This window comes from Pecten maximus, chromosome 1 (genome assembly GCF_902652985.1).
Source record: "Pecten maximus chromosome 1, xPecMax1.1, whole genome shotgun sequence".
NCBI classification, from domain to species: domain Eukaryota; kingdom Metazoa; phylum Mollusca; class Bivalvia; order Pectinida; family Pectinidae; genus Pecten; species Pecten maximus.
Window position 1 is genome coordinate 41,977,404 of NC_047015.1, and position 21,828 is coordinate 41,999,231.

Here is a 21,828-nt window from a genome sequence, read left to right on the forward strand (position 1 = left end):
ACAGTTGACAGAGATGACCATCTGCAAAAACTGGTATGACTGGTATGGACTACTCCAAATTTTCCCTACCCAATGTTTGGGACTGTGGTACGATACAGGTAAGCTATGTATGGTATGACTGTTGGACTCTCAAATTATGAATACCAATTTTAGAAGTGGTGTGAGATAAACTTCACTTGTGGTAAAAATCCTTCAAAAAATACTGTTAATATATATCCAGTATGATACAGTCTGATACAGATAACTAATACTTTGGATAATCATACTAAACAGATATTAGATACAAATTTACTTGACATGTCTATTTAGTAATGGGCCATTTATTGATTAAAATGAAAAAAAATATATCAGAAAATGAAATAGAACATATTAATTGATGCCAAAATTAAAAACTATTTAGCATTTGATTAGTTTACAAATGACAAATTAAAACAGGGCATTTTCTTTTTTCACAAAGCAAATGTATGTAATCTATCAAATTTGTCGTAAATTAAATCATTAAGTTCTTTTTTTAGTTCATAAATTTGAATTAGTGTTCATTCAGTATAAATACCTGTATATCTTTCATGTCAAAATACAAATTCAATGTACAATAATACTGAATTATAATTTTAAGGTATGAAATATGAAAAAGAGAATGAAGAGGAATTAAAAGACAAAATTGACTTTGAAAAGGAGACACCTCCACATTATCCTCCAAATGGTAAGCGACTGCTTTCACTACATCATTTATCAGTCTGCAACATTGACAAGAAATATTCAACAATATTTTACATTAATAATATCAATTCCAATTGATTGTGGGTTTTTTTAGCTCACCTGCCCAAAGGGTAAGTGAGCTTATGCCGTGGTGCGGCCTCCGTCGTCCGTTCGTCCGTGTCAACTTTTTTAATTAAACAACTTCTTCTCAATAACCAAGAGGCCCAGGGACTTGATATTAGGCCTGTATCATCCTTGCTGAAGGGCTACAAAGTTTGTTAAAGTGAATGACCTTGACCTTCATTCAAGGTCACATGGGTCAAATAGGCTATAACATTCAACAAACTTCTTCTATATAACCAAGAGTTCCAGGGACTTGATATTGGGCCTGTAGCATGCTGGGGTAAAGTGCTACCAAGTTTGTTAAAATGAATGACCTTGACCTGTACTCAAGGTCACACGGGTCAAATAGGCTATATTCTTCAAATAACTTCTTTTCAATAATCAAGAGGCCCAGGGACTTGATATTGGGCCTGTAGCATTCTGGGGTGAAGGGCTACCAAGTTTGTTCAAATAAATGACCTTGACCTTCATTCAAGGTCACATTGATCAAATAGGCTAAAATCTTTAAACGACTTCTTAAAAACCAAGAAGCCCATGGACTTGATAGTGGGCCTGTTGCATGCTGGGGTGAAGGGCTACCAAGTTTGTTCAAAATAATGACCTTGACCTTCATTAAAGGTCACATGGGTCAAATAGGCTAAAATTTTTAAATGACTTCTTCTCAACAACCAAAAGGCCCAGGGATTTGATATAGGACTTGTAGCATCCTCGGGTGGAGGAATCCCAAGTTTGTTCAAATGAATGACCTTGACATTTATTCAAGGTCACAGAGGTCAAATAGGCTATAATCTTAAAACATTTTTTTCTCAATAACCAAGAGGCCCAGGGACTTGATATTGGGACTGTATCATGCTAGGGTGAAGGGCTACCAAGTTTGTTCAAAATAATGACCTTGACCTTCATTTAAGGTCACATTGGTCAAATAGGCTTAAATCTTTAAACAATGATTATGTGATAGCCAAGTATCACCAAGACCTGATATTAGGCCAATAGTATGCTGGAATGAAGGACTAGAAAATTTATTGACATAGATAAACCTAGCTTACACTGATATTTTGATAAAGTGGTAATCGGCTTAGTATCTGTAGAAATGACCTTAATCGACTTTAAATTTGCTGTAGAGCCAGGTGAGCGATACAGGCCCATTGGGCCTCTTGTTAGCATGATGCAATGTTTGAATTTGAATACAACTGATTAATTGGTATACAATGTCATGTACAAAATAGAATTGCTTTTTATTGGGCTGTTCATGTATTTCATGACTTGAAAAACATCTGTTAATACATTTGTATAATCAATAAAAAAAATTACTGAAAAAAAATACTGAAATGTTTCAGTGGAAAGACCCAATTTTGGATGTCGCACTTTGATGATGCGCCATTTCTCAAAGATCCTGCCAGGGTTGATGCGTGATGTGTTGGACTGGGTGGTGGAGACACGTATCAAGTCTGCCTCACTACTGTACACCCTGCTAATCAATACAGAAGACTATGTGACGCAGCATCTGGAGCCACTTCTCACTGGCATGTACCGTGCCTCAGTGGACGAGGAGAAGAGTGTCGTCGCTAATGTATGTCTAATATCTAGACTCTCAATACTAATAATAAAATGTACGGCAGCAATTTAACATTAATGTATGACATTCTTCAATGGACAGACTCAAATATTAATCATTAAGTAAAATTGTGTATATATATTTAAACATTAGCATATGACAAAGTATAACATTCAAAAATGAAACAAGAATACACAACAATTTTTTGTGCATACTAGACATTCACATGACAATTTCTTAGATATTTTGATAATGTAATTTGTTGCAAATAAAAGATAAATATCTACCTTGTATTTGATAAAACATTCTTCTGACCCAAACTCTCACATAACAAATTGTGAATTTATTTATTTATAAAATATTTTACGATTCAAGTTATGGTGAAAAGATCAAACAAATCAACATTTGTATTTTTTTAATGTTTTTACCAATTTAAATTTGTATGAAGAATGTTATCTTATTCAGTTTGGTAAACTATAAAATTGTTTTGTTTTGGCCCTTTTCCAGATAAGGAAGTCATCAACATTAGTTGGATATTTTGTGGCTCCGGATATATGGTCCAAACTTGTGTTCAAAGCAGTGAAGACGACCCAGTCTTTTGGCTGTGTCCTTGTCCTGGGTGGAGTTATCAAAGGCACAGAGCGTGCTTTGCTCCTCCCGTACCTCGACAATGTGTGTGATGTCATTTTGACTCCAGATGTGTGTAATACCGTGCAAGTAAGTGTGCTGTAGTATCATATGCTGTATATCTAACACTGCAACATTGATGATAACAAAAAAATGAGGTTTGATAATTTCAACTCAATCTAGTTATTTCATTAAACTCCACATTGTAATCTTGTCAATATTTTAAGTACACTTAGGAATAGATTTTGCTCATTGTCCCTATTCTTTGAAGTACATCTATTTAATCCAATCTCAGATATAAATGTCTAAGCTAAAAGAACAATACACAATCAAAGAAACTATTTACAGAGAGAACAGTTATTTTGATCCCTCAATCCAAAAAAGAAATTATTTACAGAGAAAACAGTTATTTTGATTCCTCAATCGAAAAAAGAAATTATTTACAGAGAAACCAGTTATTTTGATTCCTCAATCCAAAGAATACACTAAGTTAACCTTTATTCAAGAGCGAGTCAGTTATTCCAAAAATCTGCATCCATGACCAATTTCATCCATCACTCTATGTATAGCGAATTGGTAAGGTTAAAATTGTTACTAGTGTTGTTAATGATGCAAGGCCTGATGGAGATCTTGTTTTACTTTCTGTTGACAAAAGATTGGATATGCAAGGGTAAGATTTATGCCTAGTAAGTACATGCTGCTTTAACAAAAAAACATGAATCAATCGGTCAGCATTAACAAAAAAGGCCCTGTGTTGAAATATTGATTGATGTTTATAACTGGTTATAAAATAAACCTAAATCATACTTTATCAGGTACAGATGCACGTGGAACTGTTATCTTGTGTGGAGGGAATACTGACGGTTGCCCAGGATGATGCTGGACCTGTCAGTCAGAAACTCTTCAATCTTCTCCTTACCATTCTTGCTCAGGCTCAAAACCAAGAGACAGCTGACAAGGTAAACAAATCAAATCTGCTGGAATTATTGAATGTTTTGCTTAACAATTTCATAATTATTATATTTATTTTTAAAATGTTTAGATTTATTTGGTAATGTTAGTACTTGTAGCTATCTAGAATTTACTGTATATGGCCTTATTAATATAAACATATATAACTTCAGGGCTATCCGGTCTATTCTTACTCCAACAATGATAGATAATTACACGGAGAAAAACTTCTGATGGTGCCTTGTGTCAGTTAGCTTCATAACAAATAATTAGCAAGTTACCTTTTATATATATTAGCTACAATGTATGTAATTATATAGCTGACAGACATAATCTATATTTGACAACATGTTTTAAACATTACTAGGTCTACCAGCTACTGGATGAGCTATGTAAAATCCAGACCCTGGAATCCAGAACACAACTCTTCAGTCGCCATACCCGACCCCTTCTTCTCACCTTTACAGAGACTTTTGGCATGTGGAACCTTCATTCAGTGGAAAGACAGATCTTTGACACTTTAGTCCTAGAAGCAGGTACAGTAGATAAATGGCTCAATTGGAAACATCTAGGCTGTTATTACAGTTTGAGCTGATTTTATCAGAGTGGTTTATCAATTTATTTAGGAACAGATTTACTGATCTTATTTCTGGCAAGCCTTTCTATTTTTGTTTGCCTGTATTAATATCAGCTGGCAGGCGGAGAACAAACAAATTGACAAACTTGCATGCTGGCATAGTTGAAAAATTTCCTTTATACATTTTTAAGTGTTCAGACTGATATGAAATCAGTTTCATAATGATGTGATATTTATAGTTCAATGTTGGGGCATATTCTTTGATCTATAGGGTGTGTAATGCTAGGAGTAATGTAAGAAAATAAGGAGTTTTCCTTTATGATCAGATTTACAGATGTAGCATGGTATTTTGAATCATGGTGAAATGACCCCCACTCATGGTAATTATATAAAGTGCCCCCCCCCCCCTTAAAAAACAAATTAAAATCACTTATTTTTTCATATATTATTTAACATATTTCTTATTAAAACAATGTTGTATCAGATAAGTAATTTTGATGCGAGTCATCTAAGAAGGAGGAAGGAGGGGGGTCACTTAACCATGGCCCGGGTCTACAATTGGTAATCTTATCAATGTTATGGTTGTTACAGGGCCTGTGATTGGTGACCTTCTTGGTGACATCATACCAGTGATGGTATCTAACCTAAATCCTGAGAAAGACCCTGAGGTGAGACTGAAATTCTTTTCACTACTGTCCAAGCTAGTGATGTCCTCATCCACCACCATTGACTCACAGAACAAGTTTGGGGACTTTTCTGCCATCGTTGTAAAGGACATGGTAATTCCCAACTGTGTGTGGAGTGCAGGACGAACAGCAGGAGCCATCAGGACAACAGCTGTTTCTTGTATGTGGGCACTGCTTCAAAGTGGTCTGCTTACACAGGAAAAGGTGGGTTGTTTTCTGTTCTGTTGTTTTCACAGGATTCTTGTCATACACCCCACACCTTCTTAGTAGAGGGGGTAAGATTTGATATAGTAATCAGTTTGTATGTGCAATTTTGTACAAAATACTCTGGATATATTTAGTTCTTATTCACACTATATCATCACACCATGAAGTTATACACACGATTTAGGTGGTCATAGGTCAAGGTTAAAGGTCCCATTTAGCTTTAAGAGGGGGTAAAGGGTATATATAAAAAAATGTATCTTATACATTAGCCTCCTCTCAATTTGCTTCTATTGTCCCCAATAATAGATCTTTATTGAGTCATATAATCATATAAAATAGGCTGACTTTTCTTAAAATAAGTTGAATATTATTGATGATGTGATAGCTTCTGACATCATACATATGTCTGTAGTAGTAATGTTGTTTGTATGTCTGGATATAGCTGGCTCCGGTTGTGGAGGATCTCCTCACTCAGATGATCACAGCAATGGATGACAGCAATAAGAGTACACGTCTCATTGCCTGCCGAGTGATGACAAGACTGTTTGAGCTCAGTGGCCCATCTCTGGAACTAGACCGCCTTCACAACATGTATCCAGAGCTATTGAAACGCTTGGATGACAGTGATGATGAGATACGCATCACAGTGGCAAAGACATGGCTCGGGTACCTTGGGAGCTTTGATGGCCGCTATGATGCTGCCATGTACAAGGCCCATGTGGAGGCCATTTATAAGGGACTTCTCGTCCATTTAGATGACCCAGATGCCAGGATACAGAAGGCCATTCTAGGTAGGTTAAGTAATGTTGAGCTAGACTGTCCTTGATGCATATATCTTGTTTAGAAAAAGACATTAAGTCAGGTTTAGTTTTAAACATCATCAATACTGCTGGGGTTACATTCACTTTAATTTATTCTCTGTATTCCTGGAATATGGCCAAATTCAAAGTCACAAAACTTCCTATTTGATCGGTGTCCAAATGAAAAACCCTGATGAATCTCTAGGCTATTTTTTATCCTTTGAAGATTATTTACAAGTAACAATCATTAAGTTAAAAGCTACAAGATGACGGAGCTTTCAATTTTGTCATGATATACCGTAATCAAGGGGTGCAGAGCAAAAAGAAAAAAGAAAGAAACCCTGGAGTATCGAAGATGAGATTTAAAATTAACATTTGTTGCATCTATTACATATTCAGGATAGTTTGATTAAAAATCTTTAGCAAGACATTAATTGTAGTGTGCCATTATGTAAAATACATTGTAAGCATAAGTATCATTGGCTATACATGACTTAGTACTAGTCTAGACTAAGTGTTGTAATTGAATTAAATTTTCCATTGCCAGTTTTTGACAATTATTAAAAAAAGGATTTGTTTGCAGATTCTTGAACACTTTAAATCTATATTGATGTGTTAATTGTTTGGTTTTTACAGAGGTATTGAGTTCAGCTGCGAGCCTGATCCCAAACATGTTGATAGGAGCCATCGAGGACATCAAACATAAACATCGGTCACAGCACTACTGTGAGGAACTCTTATCCTACACAAAAACACTTATCACATCATCTTAATCACAACAGCATGTTTCATTACCATAAAATTCATTATTTCTTGGAATATTGTGGTTGCAATATTATTTATTTTGTAATAAATTTGTGAAAACATTTTTGGGTTTTGTTTTACCAGGTAGATACTTTGTATGCGTGTATTGGTCTGTGTTGAGTCGACTACAATAAAAATACTAACACTGTAGATTCAGAAATACTAGATATTTGCTTTTAGATCTGATGCTTATAATTATGTTTCGTACAAATACCACCGTGTAGATTCAAGTGTATGTATCTGCTAAACATAACAATAATCACAATAGAGACACATGTTTGAGAAATTAATGCTGCAGTTGTTGTTAGAACACAGCAAATTGCTGGAGTAATATAGTGAGCAAACTTCATCGTAAAAGGTTCATTTTCGGACAACTAGAAAATCCCTATAGGACATAAATGCCTCCGATGCCACTTGACACCCAGTGTCTGAGATTAGCGAGTTATACATTGCGATGGGAGGGGGCAGACATGGGTAACACTATACCCCCCCCCCCCATTTAATGCAGGGGCATGATTTCAAAACTGAATTATGTTATCATTGGATGTATTTCATAACCACTTCCTTTGAGTTTTTACATACAGGACAAAAAACAGAAAACTTGTCAGTATTAATTCTTACTGTACTTTAACCTGGACTTTATTTCATAACAGGAATGTAGAAGGAATTCAACATTAAGATGCATACATATCTAATACTAATGTATTTTAGAAACGGTTTATCAAAGACAAAAAACATTACTGCAACATGCATGTATTACAAAATCTAACAAATATGACTCTATGCATTATACAATGTAATTAAAAAGTGGTCATAGATAAAGAAGAGTTTTGATTTTTCACACTGACTTGAAATCAAACAACTCTCCAATAATTAGAAGTATATATAGTTATTTATACAATGATTTGTCCCTGTAAAGTTATAAAGCATATCACAGACATTTGTAGAGTCATTATTACAAGGTATAACATACATATTAGAACAAGCACAATTCATTGTACATTCATCCAGGAATGTACTTTAAAATACAAATAAAATATGAGACATTACAATTGCTATTCATATACTTGGACAAATATACAATATGTATATTCGATAAAATGAATGTTACAGTGTCCCGAATACATGGAATAAGAAGACTTTATCAACCTACTTCGAATATAAACAGCTAGGCTTCAAAAATGTAACAAAATAATAAAATTATCCATAATATTTTAGATTGACCTGAAATTCCTGGTTTCAATTCTTATTGCAATTATAATAATGATTTCTGACATTCCTTCTAGAATTTTTTAATTTGAAAACAAAAAGTGGATACTGAGTCTTCATTAAACTGGTCACGATGAAATGAATTGGTTTTCTATATATACATCCAAATAGTCCATATTTCACACTGGTTCATCATTGATTCTTTAATCTAGAAGTAATTAAATGTAAATCACTCATGTAAGCGGTCAACAGATAGTAGGGCAATAGAAATGGCTGAGATTTCAGTGTAATTGAGATACGCTATAGGCCTACATGTAACGTGTAGTCTAATTGAGTTACACTATAGGCCTACATGTAACGTGTAGTCTTATTGAGATACGCTATAGGCCTACATGTAACGTGTAGTCTAATTGAGATACACTATAGGCCTACAGGAAACGTGTAGTCTAATTGAGATACACTATAGCCCTACATGTAACGTGTAGTCTAATTGAGATACACTATAGGCCTACAGGAAACGTGTAGTCTAATTGAGATACACTATAGCCCTACATGTAACGTGTAGTCTAATTGAGATACACTATAGGCCTACATGTAACGTGTAGTCTAATTGAGATACACTATAGGCCTACATGTAACGTGTAGTCTAATTGAGATACGCTATAGGCCTACATGTAACGTGTAGTCTAATTGAGATACACTATAGGCCTACATGAAATTTGTAGTCTAATCAAGTTACACTATAGGCCTACATGTAACGTGTAGTCTAATTAAGATACACTATAGGCCTACATGAAATTTGTAGTCTAATCAAGTTACACTATAGGCCTACATGAAATGTGTAGTCTAATTGAGTTACACTATAGGCCTACATGAAATGTGTAGTCTAACTTAGATACACTATAGGCCTACAGGAAACACTTACGTATAATTGATTCACATAATTCATTTACAAAATAAAGGAAAAACACTTACATGTACATGTACTTTAACACTCTTATTGCAGCAAAATTATCAAATTTTGATATGCATAAACATTACCCATTACACTGTATATGAATGTTTTTAATACTTGTTACGTTATGACCTGTAATCTTTGGTTTAGAACAAAGAACTATCCTATAAAGCTAGCCTATAGTATGAGTAAGCTATGTAGCTAAGCACTCATCTATAACATTAAGACATTGTAAGGGCCCCATGCATTTGCAAGCTAGCCTTATATTTTCGGCTGCTGAAGCATTTTGCAGGCTGCTTGGATTTGCTAAAAAAAATGGTTGATATGCAACAGCTACCCAATGGAACAATTCTGAACCACACTGACGAAAACCTCAGAGCAAGACACAATTGAAGGGAAAGGTTATAAACTATATAATAAATGTTAAACATTTTACTTTTAGTGTTACAGAGGTTAATTGTATGACATTTTTACAACCAATTAGCTTTTATAAATTATTTAAGACTCTTACATGTTCACGTGCAGTAATAAATATAAAACCATGGTGGTTAATTAACAAATTATGAGAAATCAATTGTTATGTAACAAGAAAATAATGTATCAAACTAAAATAGATTATGTTTTAGGTGTGGTAAAAAGAAACAAAAATATTCCATATTTATAAATCTCCAGTGAAAGAATATGAACAGATGTAAAAATATTTACTAGTAGATTAATTAACTTACTTCTAATATGTACATGAACTGCCTTGCTTTGTATGTCTGCATTTCAATCAACAAAAAGGAAAAATGAGATTCTTGAACGTTACTTACAGGCATATTTTGCTTAAATTGAAATAGACTTTAAGTAGGTTTAATCATGGATCTGATACTAAGTAAGACTGCAGAATCACACCATCATAGTTATTATTACTGGACATGAGCTAGAAATAAGTGTGAACAGAGAGCAATACTCATCATACTACAGTAAACTCCACATTTCACGAAGTCGGATTTAACGATATACCGCATTTCACGAAGTCTTTAAAAATCCCCTACTGAGCCTCTATATAAACCTTTGTAAATTAATCCTGTATTCACGAAGTCGCTATGTACGAACTATCGCTTTGTGCGATATGGTCTGGGGGTCCCCACGGGATAATTTACCTGTATGCACGAACTGTGAAAACAACTCATTAACCCTACCCGATATAAATCGCTGTAAAAACAAGTCACTGTTCATTTGTTTGTCACTTTATACACGAAATGGATAACAAATCGGAAGACTCTGAGTCGGACAGCGATAGTGATACCGGGGTTGAATTGAAAATTCCTACTCTCGTAGAGTTCATGGACAGTGTTGACAAAATAAAAATGTTCGTAGAGTCACGCGAGAATGTCGATGAAACAATGTTTGCGTGTATCACCAAACTTTCTGACTTTGCTGACAAGTGTCATTATTCTTCAAAACAGAAACAAATGACTGACTTTTTTACGAAAGTATGAAAAAAAAAAAGTTCGATGATCGCTCGCGGTATGTTTTCCTGTGTAACTGATACGTACACGTGTACTGTATATAGGCTAATGTACATATGATTCAATGCATGCGTTTAGCTTACGTTGTGTTAATAACAATTTGTAAATAATAATTAAAATGTAACACAAGTTTAACAAAATGTCCAGTGATTGTTGTTTTTAAATACTGATCATACAGTTAGTGTTTACACATTTACGCTAGGCCTAGCTAGCCAGCTGGTGAACGGTATATATATCGAGATTTTAGACAGGGAGGACTGGTCGTGTTTCACGAAGTCCGGTTTCTACGAAGTTGTTTTCATGGTCCGACTGACTTCTTGAAAACCGGAGTTTACTGTACAATGCCATACAGCACACAATCTGACAAATACTTAATTTGTGTACATATCAAAACCCCTCATCAATGTGTCTTGCTTGTGACAAAAACAGCCTTCAAAATAAATGTAATAAGAATGTTTACAACATAGTATACATTGCTATCCATTAATTTCGTATACCAGTATGCTTTGGTGCTAATTAAACAATACATAAGAGTATGTATATTTGTACCAAAATGTATGACCTGTACAAACATGCATGTATTATGGATAATATGACATGTCATAGCAGACTAAAATGACCCCACTACCTTCTATAAGCCAAAACAAGTGTTCTTCAATATGACATTTTAAAACAAAGCTAATATTAGAAAATACAAAATGTACTACAAAAAAAAAAGATAAATATCTAATACTGAAAATGCTTATTCCTTTTAAAATATGGACAACAACGCAGTATTCTTTCCAGAGTATAAATGGTCATCTCTGGAAATTCTTCAAGCTTACACTAAGTTGTTTCTGCTAAGGAGATATGTATAATGCCAGCCTCACATACTGAATAACTTGCTGAGAGGATTAACTGGTCTCTTGTACAACTATGTCTATTCAGCTCTGTCAGCAGTACTAATAGTATGTAGTCACAATCAATTTGATGGAAAGGCTCTGTGATCAATCCAGGAGATGATATGTAATGACAATATTATCAATGAAATATCACTTTTATCCATCGTTAATAACTAGCACAATGAAGGGACGGATTCTTGGCATCACACATTTAAAATGATACCCATCAGCACCAATATGGATTACCGGGTAGCTGTTTTGGGTTTTCCTACGACAAATGGAGTCACTGGTGCTGCAAGAAAACAACACATCAATTTATCATATTTCATTTAAATATGTGTTGGTAAGAAATACTTTTCTAAATTTTTTTTTAATTTGAATTCTTAATAATTTACATGACATTCTTTTTTACATACACTGTATGTATTATTGATAATCGAGCCACTGCTATGAAACTTTCCATGTTAACAGTGCAACTTTTTGTATTAAATATTTCTGAAAAGTAGCAACAACTTAATATAATACCATATTTAATATATAAAGCTTGACTCTGCAAACTACAGTTCAGTTACTATAACTATAGGTCTTACTTGGGATTAGTAGATGCTTGCAAACATTTCCACAAGTATTGCTTAGATGTAAGTACAACTTGATGATTTTTAAAAAGACTAAGTATTTTTCATCAATTTTGGTGATTTGGGATGAGATTATCAGTTTGGTATCAATAAGATTATTATCTTTATTTCAAATCAAATACCAATTGAAATACATTTTTTGATATTAATAAATTTGTTTATTATAATAATGTTATCATCATAATATTATGGGAATAAATCGCATTAATCTATTATAATACAAAATGTAATTGATGATGAGATTGTAAGAGCTTTCCATTATACTTACGTTTATTACTGGCTACCTTATCAGTTTGTGCTACTTTAGCCTGGTAAAGCGCTCTGCAAAACAAAAAAAGTATGAGAGCACTCAGTGAATTTTTATAGTTTGCAAAATGATGTTAATCAATATCTGGTAATCCACAAAGTACTAATATACACAATATGCACAATCATTTTATATAGAAAATTAATTACTAATGTTTGGAATCTTATACATTGACTGTCAATCATATAGAGGAACAAATTGGAAGGGAACAATACTTAAAATAATATTAATTTTACATCCATCTTCATGCTGCGTCATTGTAAATCTTACTCTACCAAGCCCATGTTGTGTGCATGGCTCTACTGTAGATACCATGATACATTGAGCTGGCTTAGATATCACCATTATGACAACTCTACTGACCTGTATTGCCTAGATTGTGCGAGGAAGCGTCGAGCCAAAGCTATTTCTGCTCCAAGTCTGCGTAGGTCATCTCCCTCAAACTCAGGAAGGTGAGGATACTGTAAAGTAAACCAATCAATATAATTCTGTAACCAATACCAAGCTGTCCAAATTACTGCTACACCACTATTCCAATAGAACAATGAATTGTGTTTTACAGTTTTATATCCATAAACATATAACTTTATGTCAAGACAATATCATCTTATTTGAGTATCAGTCACACCAAAAACAATACCATTTGATCATTCTTTTCCTGGAATATTTCCCAGATGTTACTTTACACAGGAACAGTGTGAATGTTACTGGTATATTACCTCTGTGTCAGTGAATCCCTCTGTTAAAAGTTTGTGTGCAAACAACTGTGCATCAAAGTCACTTTGGATCTTATGGAATCGACCACCAGTCTCTTTGCTTAACATTCGCAAGAAATTATTGGCCGTGCTACAACAAAATAAGAAGTACATTACTATTATTAATAATACAGTTAAAAAAAAGCTGGGTGTATAATTATGCATTAATCTTTAAGGACTGATGAACAGCTGAGCTGAGAGTGTAGTGTGTAGTGTGAATATGTCTTTAGAGTACAGCTGTGCAGCAAGGAGAGTTATAGTAATGAAATAATTATAGCTCTAGGGAGTCAATGTCATTTCTTTAGATCTTGTGTGGACATAGTACTTCAGTAATCATGTGCGACATTTGGTGAGATTTGCATAATCATTGTACAATCTGAGGAGTTCTCATGTAGTAACAGTTGAAGGAGTCAACATTTGGAATAAACTATTTAAGGAGTTTATTAGTCTCAACAAGTGAGGATATTTAACTCTCTTAACAGGTGAGAAAGTTTACCTGTCTCAACAGGTAATAGAGTGTATTTGTCTCAACAGATGAGGGAGTTTATCTGCCTTAACAGGTGACAAAGCACTGGTGGATTTAAGGGCGATGGGGAGGGGGTGGGGGGGCACATGTCCCCCTAAAATTGTATGAATCTATCGTGAAATACACTAGAATGCAGGATTTTTCATTTACCTGCTAAAATTTTTCCCAGGGAGTTCCCTCGCACCCCCCGTAATTTGACATGTCCCCTAACTAAAAATCCTGTATCCGACCTTGCAGAGTTTACCTGTCTAAACAGGCGAGGAGTTTACCTGTCTAAACAGGTGAGGAGTTTACCTGTCTAAACAGGTAAGGGAGTTTAATTGTCTTAACAGCTAGGTGACAGAGTTTACTTGTCTCAACAGGTGAGGGAGTTTACCTGTCTCAACAGGTGAGGGAGTTTACCTGTCTCAATAGGTGAGGGAATAAACCAGTGAGCAAGGTTACATACTAGCTGAACAATATATGGGTTTACCTGTCAGCACAATTGAAAGAGATTGTGTTGATCTGTACATTTCTGTTCAGGTTCATCTCTCCAACTTCACGTAACACCAGTGTTGTACTGGAATCTGGTTTACCGTCAGTTAACATGTAAATGGCCTCAATTTCTGGGTCCTGGAAAGCTAGCTGTAAATGAGATAATTTGACCACAATTACTATTTAAACAAATGGCATGCCAGTAGAAAAATACAAGACAAATCATAATTAGTGTCTTATATGTTGTAAGAAAAATCGGGACTTATTTCTGTAAAACAGAAAACTGATACCAGTATCTCAGAAATAGGAAAAATTAGAATATATATATAAGTAGGGTAAGATAAGACAGATCAGTCTATATTTAAATGATCTGCTAGCATAATTATACAAGAGGCCCAGAGGGCCTGTATCGCTCACCTGGTTTCATGATATATGAAACAAGAACTATGCTTAAGTATATTTGCCACTGGTATTGCTATGTCAGTATATCATAGGCATTTCATATGGTTACATGAACATTGTTTTTATTGTAAATCTAAAAATGTCAATTTAGCCAAATTGATCCCTTTTGGCCCCCCGGGGGTCAGCCCCACCAATTGTACAATTTTGAATCTCTACCTCAAGGGGATGCTACCAGGCGAATATGAGCGATATATATTAATCCATTGCTTAGTTTCAGAGAAGAAGTTGTTTATATCAATTTAGGCAAATTGACCCCTTCTGGCCCGCCCCTCAGCCCTCAGGGGGGTCAGCCCTATCATTTGTACAATTTTGAATCCCTACCCCAAGGGGATATTACCAGTCAAATATGTGAGATATCCATTGCTTAGTTTCAGAGGAGAAGTTGTTTATATCAATTTAGCCAAATTGACCCTGTTTGGCCCCGCCCCTCAGCGCCCCGGGGTGTCAGCCCCACCACTTATACAATTTTGAGTTCCCACTCAATGGTGATGCTACCAGGCAAATATGAGCGATATCCATTGCTCAGTTTCAGAGAAGAAGTCATTTATATCAATAGAGCCCAATTGACCACATTTGGCCCCACCCCTCAGGCCCCTGGGGGGTCAGCCCCATCATTTGTACAATTTTGAATCCCCACCACATAGTGATGCTACCAGGCAAATATGAGCCATATCCAATGCTCGGTTTCAGAGAAGAAGTCGTTTATATCAATATAGCCCGATTGACCTCATTTGGCCCCGCCCCAGAGGCCCCCAGGGGGTCAGCCCCATCATTTGTACAATTTTGAATCCCCACCCCATAGTGATGCTACCAAGCAAATATGAGCGATATCCATTGCTCGGTTTCAGAGAAGAAGTCGTTTATATCAAAATAGCTAAATTGACCCCTTTTGGCCCCGCCCCAGAGGCCCCCAGGGGATCAGCCCCATCATTTGTACAATTTTGAGTCCCCTACCCATAGGGATGCTTCTGACCAAATTTGGTGAAATTCCAATCAGCGGTTATGAAGAAGAAGTCAAATAATTCAATTGTTGACGGACGGACGGACGGACGGACGACAGACGGACGACAGACGGACGACGGACGGACGGACGACGGACGACGGACGCCACGGTATGGCATAAGCTCACCTTGGTCCTTCGGACCAGGTGAGCTAATAACCTATGTATTACAGGTTTAGTTCATGATAAACTTCATTTGTTTTGATGTTAAAACTAATTATTAAGTTTATTTGATAAGACAATGAATAAACATGAGAAATTTACCCTGAGAGCCTCTAATGTACAGGTGTTACCACCAGCAGTCAGTCTGGACGTCCAGTTGACAGCACTATGACAGTTCTCCTGTGTTGCAGGCTGTATACTTCTACTCCAGACCTCACAGTCACCAGAAAACCTCATCAAGTTAAATCTGTGAGAGCAAAATGTTCTTAATATAATATTTATTGAAAGCATCAATATATTAGGAATAATGAATGTTCTAAATCCTTGAGTAAATTCTAAGCATAATAATCATAGTAAACATTCATAACATTGCAGAGGTTATATACACTGGGCAGCTCTCTGATCCTGTGTTAATCTTTAATTTGATCTCAATATTTAAGTCGCACCAAAACAATAATACTATCTATCTAACTATAAAGTGTACAAACCTGGCCCCAAGCCTGTACAACTGATCCCAGATCAGGGCAGCTACTTCCTTCTTCAGTTCGTTCATGTAGGGATCCATTGACCCAGAGGTGTCAATCAGGATCACACTCTTTTTGTGGATCAATGTTCCAAACACCCGACGACTCCCTGTAACAGAGATGATAAACATTTCACTACTAGTACTCTAACACATCGTTATCGATATACCTACCATCATCTGCCCACGGTGGTTTTGGTATTTGAATGTACAGAGAAGATTTAATTTTCTATTATTGATTCAGAGGTACATATTATAATAATATCAGTCAAAACGAAACAATATACAGTGTATCTGTAATTATTGTGGTAAGGCTAAATGTTCAAAGAATAATATTTTCCACTAGTTAAATATCTTGTACAGTATATACAATGTATAAGTCTGTGTTACATTAACTGACTGTGATATTTTATACTTATGTTGTATTTGTTATCCATATTGTAAGTGGACCCCCGGGTCTGTTAAATTGGAAATAAATAAATAATTTTTTTTTTAGGTTTTGAATTTGTTTTTATTCAATTGAGTGATGCCAGGCTTGGGACCCTAGGTTCTGCCCTCATCCATCAAGGAACCTATATTGCATGAGGCTATATGTCCACTGTACTCACCACTAAGGAGCCATTGGAGACGTTTAAGATAACGCCGTAAGACTTTCTCCGTTTGTGCCTCATAGTCCTTCAGCTCATGAGGAAGCAGCTGCAGGTGTTTTATAGTGCCTTTAATGTTCACCGTGGGGAAAATGTCACAATACCTAGGAACAATGTCCACAAAAATAAACCACAGGGAAAAACATTATCTATGGGAGAAATCCTCATTAAATGTGAGTCTGTTTACATCAAACAGACCATTTCAGAACTTAAGTATTACAGGCTGATATTTCTGATTAGTCTTTCAGAAGGTGTCACTGAAAGCAATTAATCAATGAAAATGAAATCTACTATTCTGGATGACAATGGTAAATCCTAGCCATCTTTTATCACAGTACAGTAGTACATATACATATAGGAGATGCTGATAGGTCAAATGATGTTTATTCCCTCTATGATTTGAATGCTACACTATATTTCACCTTATGATCAATACATGAAGTACACTGATGTCAATTCATCTTTTATGAAACTAAAATGCTCGATATAAACAGTCATGTTTGTTTACTTACTTTGCAGAGACGTTTTTGTGGAGACTTTTCACACTGTTCTCCTTATGTTTACAGTCTGGCCCTGACACCATTCGATTGAGGTCGAGTTTCAGTTTTGACAAGCTGTACAGTCTCAACCACTAAAACATATACCATGTGTATTAGAATGATTTCTAATCAAATATCATTAGGATTACCAATTTAGTTTTATCAATTTTAAAAAATAAGTTAAACTTATCGATAATTATAAGTCATGTAAAATGATAATTATTGAAGGATCACAGTAAAATATGGTAGAATTGGATCATAAGTTTTTCAATTTACAGGTTGGTATCAGCTGTTCAGGAACCTGTAATGACAATTATGTAAGAAGGCCAACCTCTTTGGATGTCTGGACATCCTCATGATCTGGGATGGTGACATCTACGACACCTCTTCTAACAGACTTTGTGGCCGGATACTTCCTGAACACTGTACCTATAACACCAAAGTTCAAGTGATGAAAACAATTTTAATAAACTTCAAAGTTAGGTGGTGAAAACATTATCACAAGATTCATCGCCAGGCTCTTTATAATAAAAGGTAAATATAATGTGTAAAGACTTGATTTGAAGACTGGCTTTCATTTTGGGAGTGACCCACAAGAGCATATCCCACATACACAAGTAAGCCTACTTCTTCATTTTTGCAAAATAATCAAGTACAAAATCTATTAGCAATTAGGCTGATTTTGGTTCACAAATGAGCCCTCCCTTTAATACTATTTAAACTTTTCACTAGGGAAGGGGGCTTTTTTGAGGATAAATATTGTACATGCACACCCTCCCATGATGATACTAGTTAGAGCTATTCCAGTAAAATATCTTCCCAACAGGAGGAGTCCAGGTTTGTAAAACAGGGACCACACATAGCGATTAATTAATTCAAATAGTACTTTATAATATGATGAAGACATAGAATTTCTTTATTTCTGGATTCCTCCCAATAGATATATATTTTATAAATTGTACCTGTTCCATCACCAGTTTGGCCTTTGTTGTTGTCAAGGAAAAAACTTGAGGTGACAACTTTCTTGGTTTTGACCCTTGCCATGGGATCCTTGGCTGAGATTGGTCGCTCCCTCGTCGATGTTCGACCAGCAGCCTCCCGGGCTGTAGTAGCACTTGTTGGTCGCTGAAGGCGAAGTGAAGTCATAGTCTCCTTCTCGTAATCAGCACGTGCACTTCTCTACACATGAAAGAAACCCACAGAGATATCACAGAAAAAGGTTTCATTACTTGAATTGTTAGTACACACTGCATTTTAACTGTAACTCGCTCTACACATTGGTATGTGCCTTACTGAAAATATGCTTTGTATAATGAATGGGTTAACAATCATGCTGCTGAAATTAACATTCCATTTCTTAAATATGAATTTGAAGTAAATCTGACAAAAAAGTAAATTAAGGCCAACAGTATGGTTCCTTTTTTACCAATTAATATGTAGCCTGTCTTCACCCTGTATATGACCCCATTATCAGTACACATACTAACTTTCGTATAATATGACCCATTACCATGATATCACCTTTGGAATAACACACTTGCTATTCTTATTTTAACAAAAGAGTTTGAGTCAGTCGTTTTTACTTACTGGTTTGACATATTCACTAGGCAGCCTTGGTGCAGGTAGGGCTCGATTCTTCAGGTGTGAGAACTCTGGGGCAGGTAGTGCCTTTATCTGGTCAAAGTATTGGTGATGCTGCAATAGAATCAAGGTAATATATCTGTCAGTGAGTTCTTATATAAATCAACTTCATACCGGTTATATTAGATTATACAATGTATTGTAAGTACAAAAGACACAAGATCCTAGCACTGTTTAAGACAAATTGACAGTGTAAAATTGCATCAAACTGCTAAATGTTTCGTCCTTCTAGGACTCGTCAGTGAAGGCCCAAATTTGTTGATACATGTGTACCTAGGAGTTCAGGGTGGAACTCAAAACAGGTTGAAAGGAACATTAACACTACATGTTGAGGTGCAATAGCCGCAAAATTCCAAAAAATTCTAAATTATCTGAAGCTGACATAATGATTGATAAGAAAATAGATTATCTGTATATATACATACATATCTGTCTCTGTACTTCTTTTTGACTGACTCCACAAGCATCTGGACCTTTCTGGAGAAGTTGAGTGCCTTGTCTATCTCAGCTGTGATGTGTTGGATGTCATCATTCTCAATGATTCCTACAACATAAACATTAAACTTTATCTAACCATTCCAGTCTTTTGTTTATCCTAAAGTCAGCTGTCAGTCTGAGTACGGGTAGTGTTAATTTGAATAATTAATGATAAAATAAATAAAAGACTTTTAATAGCTATTATGTTGCTTTTACACTATTTTTTCACATGATTCATTAACTTCAATATATTTGGCAGACTTCTGCATTGTTTTGTCATCTGCATATACATGTACAATTCACACTGCTTAGAGTGAAAACTGGAGAGGCATGTCATTTATGTAAAGTTAAAATATCAGAGGCCCTAATTATTGAGCCCTGTGGTACACCAGTTGTTATTTAATCAAGGACTGATTAAGTGATTTTTAAGGAGACACTTTGTAATCGACACATTAGATAGGATGTGAAAAATTACATTGCATTGTTTAAACAACCATTATTATGTACATGTATTTTCATTTTTTGTTACAGAATATTGTGGTCAACAAGGTCAAAAGCCTTTCTGAAATCAATATACATTACACAAGTTAGATTTCCTTTATCCATCTCTTTATGCCATCTAGTTGTTACTGCTGTTAGTTAGGGCTGACTATTTTGGCCAATTTTACAAGGGAGACAGAGATAAGAAAAGAAATGATGAATAAGTGGAATCCTTACATGGCTTTGGAATTGTTTGTTTTAAGTTGTTTTCATTGAAAAATATTTTCTTGTTTCAATATTAATACTGTAAATCATAAATCATGAATAGGATACTAAATATTCAATAAAGTTCACAATTTTGTAATTTCTTGTTTTGGTTTTATTTACAATCAGATAAATGGACCTATGCCACAGATCATATACATGTTCTTCTTTAGAAAAATAAGTTTGTCTCCATGATCAGGTTACACAATTCATTAAATAAATAAACCTAGCCTACACTGATATTTGGGCAAACTGTCAATCACTTGGTATCTCCTCTGCTTTGGCTTTGGCAGAAAATATTGTCGAATGTGTATAGGTGTCAGGGTCAACGCGATTGAACTGGATACCGAGATTTCTTGTCCATGCATGGAGGGATGCCACTTTTGCCTTTAATAGCTGGTCATTTAAGTTTGTAGTATTTAAACTGTACTTTTCATTTAGACAGATTTGCATATGTGGCATACTATTTTGCTTGATCATGCAACAATGTCTTTCACAAACTCTCAGTGTTGCCCCACAGAAGCCTTTTCCGTTTTTTGTTTCGTTTTTTTTCTGTTGATAATTTTGAACATGGCTTCAGACCACAATTATACTTCCGGGTCGTTGTACACGAATGTAGTACATATTGAAATTTCAGGACTGTTGCTAAATATTTTCCCTGACTTAGCTGTTACAGATATGGACATAATTTTAGCATAGATTTATAGTGCAAAATTTAATCTAGTGACAGAATTTTGTTTTGACACCATTTCCATGTTTGTTTGTGTGGCAGGACACAGGGAGTTATAAGGCTTGAGTAGTAATATTTTGTGATTTTCCGGATTTTCCCACAATATAGTGGGGTGGTTACACTTAATTAAATATAAATATCTTTCTTAAATGCCGGTCATGAGGTACATGTACTTTCCAGCTCACTGTATGTTCAGCTTGAATAGTTCTACAACGTGATGTGAAAAACAGATTTTTTGCAAAATTCTGAAATATTTTAATTTCGATTTTTCTTTGGTAGAACAAAGAGGGAAATTAATTGTGGTCTGAGGCCAGTCGATCAGTCATGTTCTTGGTAAAATGGAGTGGCCTCCCTTTAATCAGTGTTTTGAAGTGTTTTGACATGCATGCATTAGTTACTGTGACGAAACATTAAACATAGTGATGACTACAAAATTTTTCGAAAAATTCCTGCGTTTGAACCTTCAAAAGAGAAAGCAGTTCTAGGCCTAAACTGACTATTGACAGTTGATATGGAACAAAAGATAATAGTTAAATGATATATTGTTACTTACACCATGCAGTAAATTGTTCTGGATCAAGAAATTAATAATTAAGGATTAAACTGTCTTTTTTGGTG

At 35.2% G+C, this 21,828-nt stretch overlaps 2 protein-coding genes across 2 annotated transcripts in view; one reads left to right on the plus strand and one right to left on the minus strand.

Moving 5' to 3' along the window:
* Window positions 1-82: 82 nt before the first annotated feature.
* Window positions 83-7,092, plus strand: LOC117334103 (dynein assembly factor 5, axonemal-like; the record flags this gene model as incomplete). The annotated part of the gene is given in 9 exon segments (XM_033893565.1): window positions 83-98; window positions 617-703; window positions 2,160-2,392; window positions 2,885-3,094; window positions 3,820-3,963; window positions 4,323-4,491; window positions 5,124-5,422; window positions 5,868-6,216; window positions 6,862-7,092. Coding segments are annotated over 9 exon segments (1,644 nt in total), but the record flags the coding sequence as incomplete, so codon positions are not given.
* A 544-nt stretch (window positions 7,093-7,636) lies between these two features.
* The window catches only part of LOC117334098 (von Willebrand factor A domain-containing protein 3A-like), a 32,709-nt gene continuing 18,517 nt past the window's right edge, over window positions 7,637-21,828 (minus strand). The window contains exons 20-32 of the mRNA XM_033893551.1: window positions 19,685-19,803; window positions 19,206-19,313; window positions 18,581-18,797; window positions 17,950-18,047; window positions 17,592-17,710; window positions 17,041-17,183; window positions 16,398-16,542; window positions 16,012-16,156; window positions 14,284-14,435; window positions 13,250-13,376; window positions 12,894-12,991; window positions 12,492-12,544; window positions 7,637-11,880 (exon numbers count right to left, since the gene is read on the minus strand). Coding sequence (XP_033749442.1) covers window positions 11,831-11,880; window positions 12,492-12,544; window positions 12,894-12,991; window positions 13,250-13,376; window positions 14,284-14,435; window positions 16,012-16,156; window positions 16,398-16,542; window positions 17,041-17,183; window positions 17,592-17,710; window positions 17,950-18,047; window positions 18,581-18,797; window positions 19,206-19,313; window positions 19,685-19,803 — 1,574 coding nt within the window. The 3' untranslated portion in view covers window positions 7,637-11,830. The remainder of the gene's footprint in view (window positions 11,881-12,491; window positions 12,545-12,893; window positions 12,992-13,249; window positions 13,377-14,283; window positions 14,436-16,011; window positions 16,157-16,397; window positions 16,543-17,040; window positions 17,184-17,591; window positions 17,711-17,949; window positions 18,048-18,580; window positions 18,798-19,205; window positions 19,314-19,684; window positions 19,804-21,828) is intronic.